Source organism: Propithecus coquereli, unplaced genomic scaffold, assembly GCF_000956105.1.
Source record: "Propithecus coquereli isolate 6110/MARCELLA unplaced genomic scaffold, Pcoq_1.0 Scaffold134, whole genome shotgun sequence".
In the NCBI taxonomy this organism is placed as follows: Eukaryota; Metazoa; Chordata; class Mammalia; order Primates; family Indriidae; genus Propithecus; species Propithecus coquereli.
The window spans coordinates 1,054,555-1,067,847 of NW_012137636.1; the positions used below are offsets into that span (position 1 = coordinate 1,054,555).

Sequence of the window (13,293 nt, forward strand, 5' to 3'; positions counted from 1 at the left end):
CTATCCCCAAGAAAAATTTTCCTCCCCTGACTCCATTAAAAAAACTAGAATGCCTACTTATGTTTTAAAGTATTAAACAAGCTCGAGATATCATCCCTCACATAATTTTTAAAAAATTAACACTTGAATGCTTAAATACATGTCATTGATTATTTACTAATCAATTAATTGATTAATAAATTAAATACAATAAACATCTCTTGAGTATTTACTGTATGCAAAGGAGTGGGGAGTGGGAGCATTTTTTAATGTGAGCCTTGCCTTTCAAAAACTGATGGAGACTATTTTATAGTCAGAGTTAAATTAAGTGTAATTCCTCCTGAGAGTTAGGAGTCTAGAGGGTGGACCTGTTAAATCTCAAAGAGCCTCACAGAGGAGGTGACAGTGGACTGGGCCTTGAGGACTTTGAGTTCCAGCATGGTGAGGAAGGGACCCGTGTTTCCAGCTGGGGAGCTCAGCGTCTCAGGGAGGACCATGATTCTCTGGCATGATTGGGAGCATAGGAGCGAGGTGGGCCTAGCTCTTATGTACGTGGAGAGACCACCCAACACCAGGGCAGAATGAACAGGGAGCTGCCCCTTCCCTGTGGTCAGGAGCTACCAGCATAGACCAGAAGAGCATATAATTTAGAGCATGTGGAATTGCTGAATCAGTTAATTACATGTTATTAATAATATAAATTAATAATGTGCAGAGTCAGGATATGTATTTAGTAGGAAAGAGTACATGTCATCGAGAATTGGGATTTAAACTTAGGTTGTTTAAATCTCTCCTCAGTACCTAGTGCTACAAAGAATGAGCTGATGCCTGTACATTTGGAGACCTCTCTGGGCCCCCTCCCTGCATCCCTCCCCACTCCTTCCTTCCTTCCTTCCTTCCTTCCTTCCTCCTCCTACATTTGGCATTATTTAGCCTCTGCAGTTGGTATTAGTGAAAGATTCTTTTTTTGGTCATTCAAAGACAGGATGTTCTTTAGACTTTGGAATTGGGGATCTTACCTCATAGATGAGTAGAGAAAATCTCCATACCTGAAGAAGAGGAAAAAAATCAAGCCAGAGAGGACTGCCGATCAGGCTTGGGTGATTGGAAAGAGTCAACTGTAGACAGGTTTATTTCTTCACGGATGACTGAAACTCTGCTCCTGAGAGTTTTGGAGTTCCTCAACTTGGCATGGGACAGGGAAATCCAACCCCTGGGTGTTATCAGAATCCGGGGTGGTTGTGGTAAATTGAAGTTGGAGCTTGAAATAGCTAGAAGGAAGTTGAATGAGTTTAGGGATCCTTGCCAAGGAGCTTGACAAAGGAAAAGAGAAGAGGGTTCTGCGTGTGAGGGAAGCTCCAGGCTGGAACGTGGTATGGAATGACTCAGGGCCCTAATCCTTGTTTTTGGTGAGCACTGGAGGAGGACGGGTTGTGGTTATAAACACTTTCAGACATAACCGTGGATTACTTCAGGTAGCTGCCAGACGCAGTAGGCCCAGGCTATGAGCCCACCACTGCTTTTAGTGGGACAGTGAGCCCTGGTAGGGGGGAGGGTCCTGCCTTGATGACATTTTCTAACATGTTAACTAAAAATGTGAAAATGTTGCCCTGTTTATTGATTTATCTAAGACCGAGCCATTGATGTATAGAGGGCGGTGTAGTAGAGCCAGTCAAAATGTCAGCTACTATTATTAGATGGTTCTGCCACAGGTAACTAGGTAGCAGGGGCTTAAGCTCTTGTATATTCTCAATGGTATTGTGTAAGTACTTCTGAAATTACCAGAATTGCAATCCTAATTATAATCGCAATTATAATTACTGTGGTATAGATGCCAAAGTCAGGATCCCTGTGATCCGCACCCCGTGTATGGGGCCGTGGCAGAGCTTTTTTGACAATGAAACTGCATGCTAGACACTTTAGTTTTTCAGTTCCTTATTGCACTAGTTTGCTAGAGCTGCCATTACAAATACCACAGACTGAGTGGCTTAAACAATGGAATTTTTCTTTTCCTCCCAGTTCTGGAAGCTGGAAGTTCAAGATCAAGGTGTTGGCAGGTTTGGTTTCTTCCAAGGTCTCTCCCTTGGCTGCCTTTTCCCTGTGTCCTCACGTGGCCTTTGCTGTGTACATGTGCATCCCTGGTGTCTCTTTTGGTGTCCAAATTTGCTCTTTTTAAGGACACCAGTCAGATTGGAGTAGAGCCCACACTAATGGCCTCATTTTAACTTAATTGCCCCTTTAAAGTCTCTGTTTCCAAATACAGTCCCATTCTGTGGTTTTACGGTTTATAGCTTCAACAAATGAATTTTGGGGGAGACACACTTCACCCCATAAACACTCATCAAAGGGACACTACCACTTTTGCTTTGAAAGAAAAAGAGTAAAAACTGATACTATGAATTTGCTGTGTCAACATTCCTAGTTTTTATCCGTGTATTGCCCTACTCTATAACTCATCTCCACCTATAGAGCAGCCTAAAAGATTGATCATCCTTAAGACACAGGGCTGGGGACAGCAGAGCTGAGTTACATTGCACATTGCACTTGTGCAGTCTGAGAGAATGGTAGTACTGAGGGTAGTTTATGTGAGTCAAAGCAAGTGAATGCCTTCTTTTAAAAAAGAGTATCATGCCAGTTAACATTTTAATTATAGTCATGGGCTGCATAATGGCATTTTGGTCAATGATGGACCACAAATACCATGGTGGTACCATTAAGATTCTAATGGAGCTTCTCTAAACAGGTGTACTATTTTTTCTTTTAAACTGTATTTTTACTGTACCTTTTCTATGTTTAGATGTGTTTAGATACACAAAAACTTAACCATTGTGTTACAGTTGCCTGCAGTATTCAGTACAGTGACACGCTGTACAGGTTTGTAGCATAGGAGCAACAGGTTGCTTACCTGTAGCCTGGGTGTGTAGTGGGCTATACCGTCTAGGTTTGTGTAAGTACATTCTGTAATGTTCACACAAGGACAAAATTGCCTAATGACACATTTCTCAGAACATCTCAGAATGTCTCCCCGTAGTTAAGTGATGCATGGCTGTGTTCATAATACAGCCACATTTCAGACAGATAAACAGAACTCAGGACCAGATTTTGGGTAAGTTCTCTTTTGCATTTGTCTCTTACACTTTCCCATCACACTGTTTTTGGGAAGGAAAGATGTCTCTCTGGGTCACTTTTGGTATCCGTCTCACTGTATCTAAGTTCAAAGTCATGCTACTTTCCGAGACGGAGGAAGGAGGGACCCGAGCTTCCTTCTGCTGGTCCTGCAACTCATGCTAAGAGGTGGCTTCTTTGATCCACAGCTGTTTTTCAGATCTTTTGCTCAGATTAAAAAGAAAAGAGAAAGACATTTTTCTTATGAGGAAACCTGGCTTCTCAGTTAAATTTATAGCAAGACTTTAATTAATTAACAGGAAACCTTTGGAATAGAAACTGCACAAATTAAATAGATCCTGCAATTTGGAAGGCATTTAGTCATGACTCCTGGGCAGACTTCCAGCTGGGGCAGGCGGAGGTTTCCTAGGCAGGACCTGTGGAAATTTTTAGTAAACACTGAAGAAATGTAGCTGGAATTTTTCTCCTCACTTTTAGTAATAATGAGATTCAGAGATGACTTGCCTGCTTGTCATTACCCAAGGCTGAACTTTTAAAAGGTCTCTCTCTCCAGCTGGTACCAGGAGGGGCCGTGGGGCAAAATCAGCAACAAAGGAGCAAGGTGGAAGTGTCATTTTGGCAAAGCACAGTGTTTAAAACCTGAATTTAATCTTTCTGTCTTGGTGGAATTTTGAAATTCAATTTCTAATTCTGCTCGAAACCTAAGTGTGGAAGGAAATAAAGTTGTAGGGAAACATGTTGCCCAACCTGAGCAAGACAAGGAATATTAAAGAATGGACAGTGTTTCCAAAAGACAACAAACAAACAAACATAAAAGATGGGTATCAACAGATTTCTCAGAAATTATATATTTTATTTTATTTGAAAGGAAAAAAATTGCACCTACAACTTTAAGTCCAGTGTAGGCAATAATACTGCCCTTTTTTTGGTTTTAATAAAGCACCATATTTTTTGCCTATCCCTCATGGACAGACAATTTACTTCTATATCCTTCCACTATTAAATAGACGTTCATCACTGGAGGAAGAAAAACAGGGAGAACATTTCCAAGAATGAAAGCGCAGGATACTTATAGTTTCCTTCCCACTTGGCAGGGTGACGGGAAAATCATGCTGTTGGAATATGAGTAAGCTGTAGCACCAGCCTGGACAGAAAAGTTGAGAGTGAAAACAGTTAAAGTCGTGAATTTACGAAGATCTGTAACAGTTTTTTTGAATTAACTTTCTTTTCTTAATGAAAATCATATTTATTGTTTAAAAAGTATGTAAATAAGCAGATGGAAGAATAAGAATCATGTGTAGTCTACCTTTCCACAGACCACCATTTTTAATATATTGGTGTATATTCTTTTTGTATATTCTTTTATTAGTAGATACATACATATGCACAGGCTTTATAAAAGCGGAATTATCATATTCATGTTTTTATAACCTGCTTTTTGTACCTAACAATATTTCCATGTCATTAAATATTATTCCTTGATCATTTTTGTTGCCTGCATATTATTTCATTTTAACAGCTTGTTGAAGTACAACTGATACACAATAAAACATAACAGCTTAAAGAATGTGCACAGTATGGTTAACTATTTCCCTATTTTGGGACATTTACATTGTTTTCAAGTTTTTTTCTGAACATTCTGTATTCAGCTTTTCTTTTCACAGAATCGTTGTGAATAGTTAAATTATTTTGTTGAAATAAAATTTTTGACTCAGAGAATATACACATTTTAAAGCTGTTTTAAAATAAGGATATAACCCAATAGCTTGCTGAAATATGCTAATTTATACTTTACCATTTGTGTAGGAGTATGTCTGTTTCTAATACCTTTGTCAGTCCTGGGCTGGTGTTCCCTTAGGCTTTCTAGTTTTCCTAGGAAAAACAGCAGCGGAATATTTGTGTAATTCTCATTAGTCTGAAAAATTTGTAAGTGCTGTTTTATTTGTTTGGTTGAGGTCATTTCTACAAAATGTGGGTGTATTAGGAACAGTGGAAGGAGTCCCATAGTTATTTCAGTAATATGTAAAGCCGTTAGGTAACTCTATTAAAAAGAAACAACATTAATTGTATAAATTATTAGTCCTCTGCCCATTCTGTCATACATGTGACACAGATGGGAAGTTTGACTGATGCTGTGTGTATGTGTATTAGGCATGTTGTGTATGAAAAATGTCATTGCTGATTAACACAAGAACAATTTCATATTAAACTTTCATCAATCAAATATCTTTCTCTTTGCCTGAACCATAGCTATTTTCATTTTCTAGGTATTGTAAAAATTGAGATACGACTTGAATTATGCACCCTGAATGGTGTCTTGGCTTTGATGTTACTTAGCCCCACACTGGAGATGGATTTGCAGGTCTTAATTCATTGAGTAAAGTGTATATTATATGAGTGCTGAACAGTATTCCTGACACTGGGTCAGGCACATGAGGGGTAAGAGGAGGTGTGTGTGGAAAATACGAAGATGTATGTGACAGCTTTGCACTATGGGTGACCCTTTCTGAGATTTTTGTTTTCACACAAAAGATGAACTTCTTTTTTGAAAGTAACTTGTTTCAAAGTAGCTTTGTTAGCCTCCAGGGACACAGATTACCAGCTCTAACTCATGCCATTGCTTCTGAGAACTTGGTATCTCTTATAAGCCTTGGCTGTCTTGGGAGGTCCAGGCCAGGCCACAGTGATCAGTCTACTCACTGTCCAGCAGCTAAGCCCAAATGACACCATGCAAGTTTTGCACTTCACCTCAGAGGCCACAGACCGAGCCAAAAAGAAGCTGCTCTTGTGGTCTGTGCCAAGTCAGCCCCAGCCATAAAGGCTGCCTGGGTTTTCCCAGCTCACTCTGTCTGTTTTCCTGAAGGTGCACTCTGCACAGCGTAGGGGGTCCCAGCTGGAACAGCCCTCTGGGGCCCAGCCAGAAATTTGCATCACAAAATCCCAAGAGGCCAACTTTCTGGGGCTTTGTCAGAGGTTGTGTGGCAGAAAATTCCAACAGGATCTGCCTCCTCCTCTCCCCTTTGGCTTTCTCTCTTTGTCCCTCACTCTTATAATGGGAATGAGAAGGGGTCACACGGCCGATTGGAAAGAGAGATTATCTTCTGCCGGTGAAAAGAATGCTATTCCTTGGGCCGAGGTGAGAGGTTTCTGGCCACTGTGAAACATCAGCCTTTCCAGAATAATTTCTCTTCTGCTCACGTTCCTCTAAAAAAAAAAATGGGCTGTGTGTGTGCGTGTGTGTGTGTGTGTGTGTGTGTGTACAGAGAGAGAGTGGGGGGAGGGGACCAGTTAGCACAATAGACGAAAAACACAACAAAAATTTCCCTTCTCTTTATGCGTAATTCGAAGCCAGAGTGAGGATGCGAAAGCTGGGAAGTAAGAAACGCTGTGAGTCAGCACTGAATTATCTCTGCACTGTGGTCAGGGAGAACCCTCCAAAGTCAGGAGGTGGAACACATAAAAAACATAAGGATGCTCAGGCCCCGGGCCAGAAAGTTATTTTGAAACTTTACAGTGACTGCTTTATATATTACACACACATGCATGTTATTTCAAAATAGTTTCAAACTTACAGAAAAGTTGCAAGAATAGTCCAGAGAACTCCCGTTTGCTCTTCTCCTGGAGACCCATGCAAGTGTCACCAGCTGTCCCATTTAAGGCCTTTAGTGCAAACAGCCTAACTCAGGGTGGCATCTGGCACCCGCTTGTCCTGTCTTCTTCAATCTGGAACTGTTCCTCAGTTGTTCCTTTTCTTTCACGACTTAGGCATTTTCCAATTACAGGTCAGCCATTCTCTATTACAGAATATTCTCTAATACGGGTTTGTTAAGGTGTAATTTGTTAAAGGTAATTTTCAGGGAAAGGTAAAGTGAAAACTCTCATATGTACATACAGATGAACACATGTTAAAAGAAATCATTTTACTCATATAATAGGGAACCAGGCAGATGTTATAAGATTCAAAGGAACAGTCAAAAGAACACAAATTTATATGGAGCAAAGGAACGTTGAGATGAATTGCAAATGGAGGCAAAACTAGTTTTCTACCAGCAGAGAGAAAGTCAATTAAATCACTACCAGACAGGAAAATAAGACACACACACACACACACACACACACACACACGTATGTGTATATATATATGTGTATATATACATATATACGTACGAGTATATATGTGTATATATATCGCAGTTACTACAACTTATAAAATGTTATAAAATAGCAGCTCAAAAACAACAGGGCTAGAATCTGATAGCCCAGAAGGGTATGGTATAGGAGGTCTGTCCAGAAAGCATCCAGCCATTGTTAATATAACGAGAATGGTTTGCGTGACATTGGTGTAACCTGGCAGCCAAGGAGAGTGGACGGTAATGCACATGCGTGAACAATGACGATGTCACCGTACTAGCCAGTGGGGCACTAGACACCATTGAGTGAGCATGTGTACTGTGTGACCATCACATTCAAAATGACTGAGCAAGTAGAGCAATAAATCTACATCACATTCTGTGTTAAGCTTGAACATTCCTCCATGGAAACTATTCGGATGATTGAGAAGGTTTTCAGGGACGACGCAACTAGTGCAGCGCAAATAAAGTGTGGCACAAATGCTTCAAAGATGGTCCAGAATCTGCTGAAAGTGATCCATGTTCTGGAAAGCCTGCAACAAGCAGAGCACCTGAGAATGTTGAACGTGTACGGGCTGCAATCAACAAAGATCAGTGACTGACAGCGCGAGAACTAGAAGCTGATGTGGGGATTCCAAAAACTACAGTGTCCGAGATTCTGACGCAGGATCTTGGCATGAAACGTGTCGTGACAAAATGCGTTCCGTGGCTCCTGCTGCCAGAGCAGAAGGAACATCGTGCTGCATTTACTGATGACTTGCTTCAATCCACCACCAGTGAACCAGATTTCCTCCAGAAGGTCATAACCGTAGATGAATCATGGGTCCACAGCTATGATCCGGAAACAAAGACCCAGTCATCCCAATAGAAGTCGCCTGGTTCTCCAGGCCCAGAAGAAGGCGTGGCAAAGTCGCAGCAAGATCAAGGCCATGTTAACCGTGTGTTTTGATTGGGAAGGTGCTGTCCATCACAAGTACGCTCCTCCAAACAATAAGGAGTACTACCTCATTGTTTTTGGTTGGTTGAGAGATGCAATGCGACAAAAATGGCTACAGCTGTGGGCAACTGGTGATTGGCAGCTTCATCATGACAACATGCCTGCCCATGTGTGTCACATCTTGTGCAGTTTTTTTTTTTTTTTTTGCGAAACATCAAATCGCTCAGGTGACTCAGCCCCACTATAGCCCAGATTTGGTGCCCTGCAATTTCTGGCTTTTCCTCAAACTAAAATCACTTTTGAAAGGGAAGAGATTTCATACCATCAATAAGATTCAGGAAAATACGATGAGGCATCTAATGGCAATTCCAACAAAGGATTGTGCAGACTGTTTGGAACAGTGGAAGAAATTCTGGGAGAATTATGTGAGGTCCCAAGGTGCCTACTTTGAAGGGGATTGAGGCATCATTGTCCACAGTACAATGTTTCTTGTATCTTGTATCTTCAATAAAGATCTCTATTTTTCATATTACATGGGTGGATACTTTCCAGCCAAACTCATATTAATAGATACTGCTTAGTTTTCTATTGAAACATAGCATTTTTTTTCTACAGGTTTGTCTAATGTTTTCTCTTAATCAGACCCATATTCCATTTGGCTGGAATATCACAGATGCTCATGTTTTTTTTTCATTGATGGCACATGCTGTCTCTTTGTCTTATTGCTGGTGCTAACTTTGACCGCTGGATTAAGATAGCATCTTCCAGATATCTCTATTGTAACATTTCCCCCCACCATTGCAGTTAATTCATTTAAAAATATATAAGGAGACACTTTGAAACCATGTAAAATCCCATTTCTCTCCCCAATTTCACACCCCACCCCCAGTTTTGGCACTGATGTTTCTTCTCTGAATTAATTGTAATATTACTCTGATGATTTCCAATGGGAAATTTTCTAATACTATCATTTCTTCTACATTCATTAGTTGGCTTTCTTTTGTAGCAAGAGCTTTATTTTATTCACTTGAATGTTTATTTCTCGTGGGGCCCTGGGGCTGTCCCATACCACTCCCTGAGAGCCATTTTTGCACAACTCTTTCCAGCTCTATGTTCATTGATGTCATGTTGGCACTTTAAATTGATCATTGCAAGAGTAGTTGCCCCATGGAAATTGGAAAATGGTGCAAATCAGATTTGTGTCTGGTTTCCCCAGAGATGTGGTTTTTAAACCTCAGCGTATCACTCTATACAATGTGGACTCATTCCTTCCTGTTTTATTCAGTGGGCTATAATCTATCACAATTATTATTTATTTTGATACTCAACTTGTCCCAGATTTGCCTGTGGGAGCTCCTTCAAGCTGACTTCTGTGTACTTTTGACCTGTCTCCCATCATTTTTTGAGCATTCCTTTACTTTATGGCTCAACTAGATGTTTCAGGATTATCCAGTTCTTTCCTTGCCTTAGCCCTGACATGATCCACTTCTCCAAGGAGCCCTGGTTCCTTTTATTGGAGAGTAGTCTCTGGCCCTAGTGTGTCCCCAGGTTCTGCTCAGGCCGGCCTCACTCTGGCCACTACTTTCACTCTGTCCAATGCCTTTTTGATGAACAAAGGAAAATAATAGGTATTTTTTTTTTTAAAGGCAGGTAGCGGGTAGAGGAAGAGAAAGATCTCTTTATATATATTTTTTGACACTCTCTATCCACAGTTTTACCAAAGACTAGATTTAGTCTTCACGTGGACATTTGGGTTTCTGAAGTGGTTACCTTTTATGTGGCTGAGAATGTGAAACTTCTGAAGAGCAAAACCATTCATCAGCCATTTATCAAGTCCCTACTCTGGATGTGCCAGAAGTCACACTGGTTACTCATAGTGCAGAGCCCTGGCCCTCAGGAGCTAAAAGGACAGTGAGATGGCCTAAGCTTCTAGCTGTGGCGTGCGGGTGCAGGTGCCACCCACTTCTGGCCGAGGAAGGGAAATCGGATGCCAGGGAGACTTCCCAAAAAATGCCTAGAATGAGGGGAGTTTGGGGGTAGGACTTAGCTAGTTAGATAAGGAGGAGAAAGATGCTTAATACAGAGGGAAGAGCATATTCAAGGCAGAGACACTGGCAGACTTGGGGAACAGGAGGTGGTGTGACCTGGTAGAAGCACTTGTTCCTTTATCTCCCTGAGCTTGTGTTTTTTCAAAAAAGCACAATTGTCCTCTCTTGCAGGCAGGTTTGTCTATTCCAGGCTACCCTCCCAGAGTTCCAGTCTTGGGGTTTAACACTATTGCAGTGTCTCGTTGCAAAGACATTGCAGTGTCATCCCTAAGAAGAAACAATCTTTATCTCAAGAAAAGAGAAAGTAGAATTAGTGAGGCATTTTACCAAAGAAAGATAATAAAATATTTTTTCAGTGCTTTTTGGCTTAACTTTTTTCAGTGAAAGTGTATCCATTCTTATTGCTAGAGGTCCCCCCTTCAGTGAACATCTACCCCCATTCTCTTCCAAATGGGCTGTTGTTGCTTTTATTCATTGATGGGCTGGTGACAGTAGCTTAATCCTGATCTTTTGATTATTTATCATTACAAAACACTAGTTTATTATTATATTTTGAAATGGATAAACTTCTTTTACTTCATGGCATTGCATCTGTCCCATATCCAATCTAATCCTGAGATTTCTTCAAGATATGTTCTTTGTGTAAAGATCATTGCTTTCAAACATGTTCCTCACTTGGTTGTTTTTAAATTTTGCAGACGATACCAGAAATTGCAGAAGATTATGAAGCCTTGGTAAGAATTTATGATCAATTAGTATTGATGACTTAACACTTTGTTCTTCTCTGCATAATTACACCCTGTCCTCTGACTGATTGTATAACTATGAATCTAGATATTTTGACTAAGTGATTTATTTTTTTTTGCTTTCCGTTGATACTCTTATATAAACGGGTTCTTTAAAAATTCATTTTCCTTTTCACTTTGCAGTAGAAAGGGTATTTTATGTTTGTAACCACTAAATGATCACATCAGGATTGCTATTCTACTCCTGGAGTAATGTAAAACATAATTTCATGTACTACTTTAAGCAAAACTTTCTTTTTTGTGGCCTATGTGATGTTCAAAGTCAAAAGTCTTTGATTTTCTTCAATGGCTCAGAATGAAAAAGATCCACATTTAAAACAATATTCAGAATTGAAGTATGGAATGAAAATTATTTACTTTGAGCCCGGGAAAGTGTTTGATCGCCTATCTATTAAGTGAATTGCATGATAATTATGTCTGGAGATCTCAGAACTTCTTTCTTAGAGTTTTCCCCTGGAAGCGCCTTTCTTATCCACTGAATGGGTGAGTCCAAATATGATCTAACAAACTCTTTGAAGTAAGCTGAACAGATTTCCATGGTGCCAAGCTGTTAAGCAGATAATTTCAGTTTGAGAAGGAAGACTGAACAGCATCTCAAAATGTGGACCCTATTTTTTAAGCCCTCAGAGAAAATCCTCATCCCCTTCAATGTATGGTGGTATGACACTGGTCTCAAATCATTCATCTTTCCCTATTCCTCACACATATAAAAAGTATTAGTTGTAGGAACTCTTCTGTTTATTAAATTCTAATAAAGCAGAAAGCAATATTGAGTTTCTAAGGTAAAGCTTCTTAAATTTTATTTTGATATATTTAATACAGTAGAAGCACTTAATGGTAATGGCAGTAGAGCCATTTTCTTTTATGAGACTTTATTCTATCCTGGGCACTGTCTCAGTGTTTTCACGTATTATTTCTAACCCACACTTATATGCAACAAACAAGATCAGTATTTCCTTGGTACAGAAGTTAAAATTATCTGGAAGAGCTGCAATTTGATCCTGTTTTCTCTCTGTCAACCTTATACAATTTGCTAATGTAGAAGAATTTTGGGCTCTGAAACCAAACAATTCCTTAAAAATTTGTTTGTCAATAGTTTTAATCTTTCAGTATATCAGGATGCTGGACAGTTTAACTATGGTTCATGATTTCCATTTATTAATCATAGACAAAAATTAATGGTCAGGGTCTTGGTTGTGGTAATGGCAGAAGTAGCATAATCAGACTAATGAACACAGGTAACAATTATAAAATCTGGACAAAATATTGTAAACTAAACATCTAAAAACAACTCTTCGAAGGGACTGAATAGCAGCCCAAAGCAGGCAGAAAGTAGAAGGAAGTCAACCCTTAAAGGAACAGACAGGACTTGGATGAGATATGTGTGTTTGCAGCTTTTTGCCTGAGAACACCTGCTCATCCAGGTAGGATGGGTTGGCAGAAAGCTTCAGACTTTAGTAAGTTACTAAGAGGACATAGTTTAGGGCTGGCAGAGCAGCAAGATAATTAGGAGAATTCATGAGAGAAGGGAAGCTCAGAGGATGTGAGGCCCCACAACTACATATAAACTCTGCCCAAATCCATTGCTCATCACTGAAGTGTGAATGCACATGTGTATATGAAAACTCCAGGGGCCATGGTAAAAACAGCAACTGGAAAGGGAAAGAATTGAACAGAGACATCAGCTGTCACTCACTGCAGAGTTTGGAGTTTAATTTCCTATTAGAACAAAAATCAACACTCTTCAGAGGAACAAACCTGAATGCTGAGCCTTGGCTATGTTTTATTCACAAAGTTTAGTGTACAGTAAAATATTACTAGGTGTATAAGGAAATAGCAAAAGAAAAGCCATAGTTAAGGGGCAAAACAAAGCAGGTGATAAAAGCTAACTCTGAGGTGACCCAGATGTTGGTATTAGCAGATGAAAGTTTTAAAACAAATTTTATAAATATGTTAAAAGACTAAAGAAAAGTATCAGTGTAGTGAATGCACAGATGGAGAGTCTTAACAGAGAAATTAAAACCATAAAAAATAACCAAATACAAAGTATAGAAATGAAAAGTACAATAGTTAAAATGAAAAATTTACTGTGTGTGGGTTGAAGATGGCAGAAGAAGAGACAGTCACCTTGAAGATAGTTCAGTATAAATTATCCAATCTGTAAAATAAAATGAATAATGATAATAATGAAACTGAGTAGCTTTATTAATATCAGGCAAAATAAGGCTTGAAGACAATATATTATCAGAGATAAAAGAGGGATAATT

General features: G+C 39.6%; 1 protein-coding gene across 1 annotated transcript in view; it reads left to right on the forward strand.

Annotated features, from left to right (window-relative positions):
• The window catches only part of LOC105805796 (engulfment and cell motility protein 1), a 265,488-nt gene that overhangs the window by 66,391 nt on the left and 185,804 nt on the right, over positions 1-13,293 (forward strand). Inside the window, exon 6 of the mRNA XM_012638750.1 lies at positions 10,919-10,954. Coding sequence (XP_012494204.1) covers positions 10,919-10,954 — 36 coding nt within the window. The remainder of the gene's footprint in view (positions 1-10,918; positions 10,955-13,293) is intronic.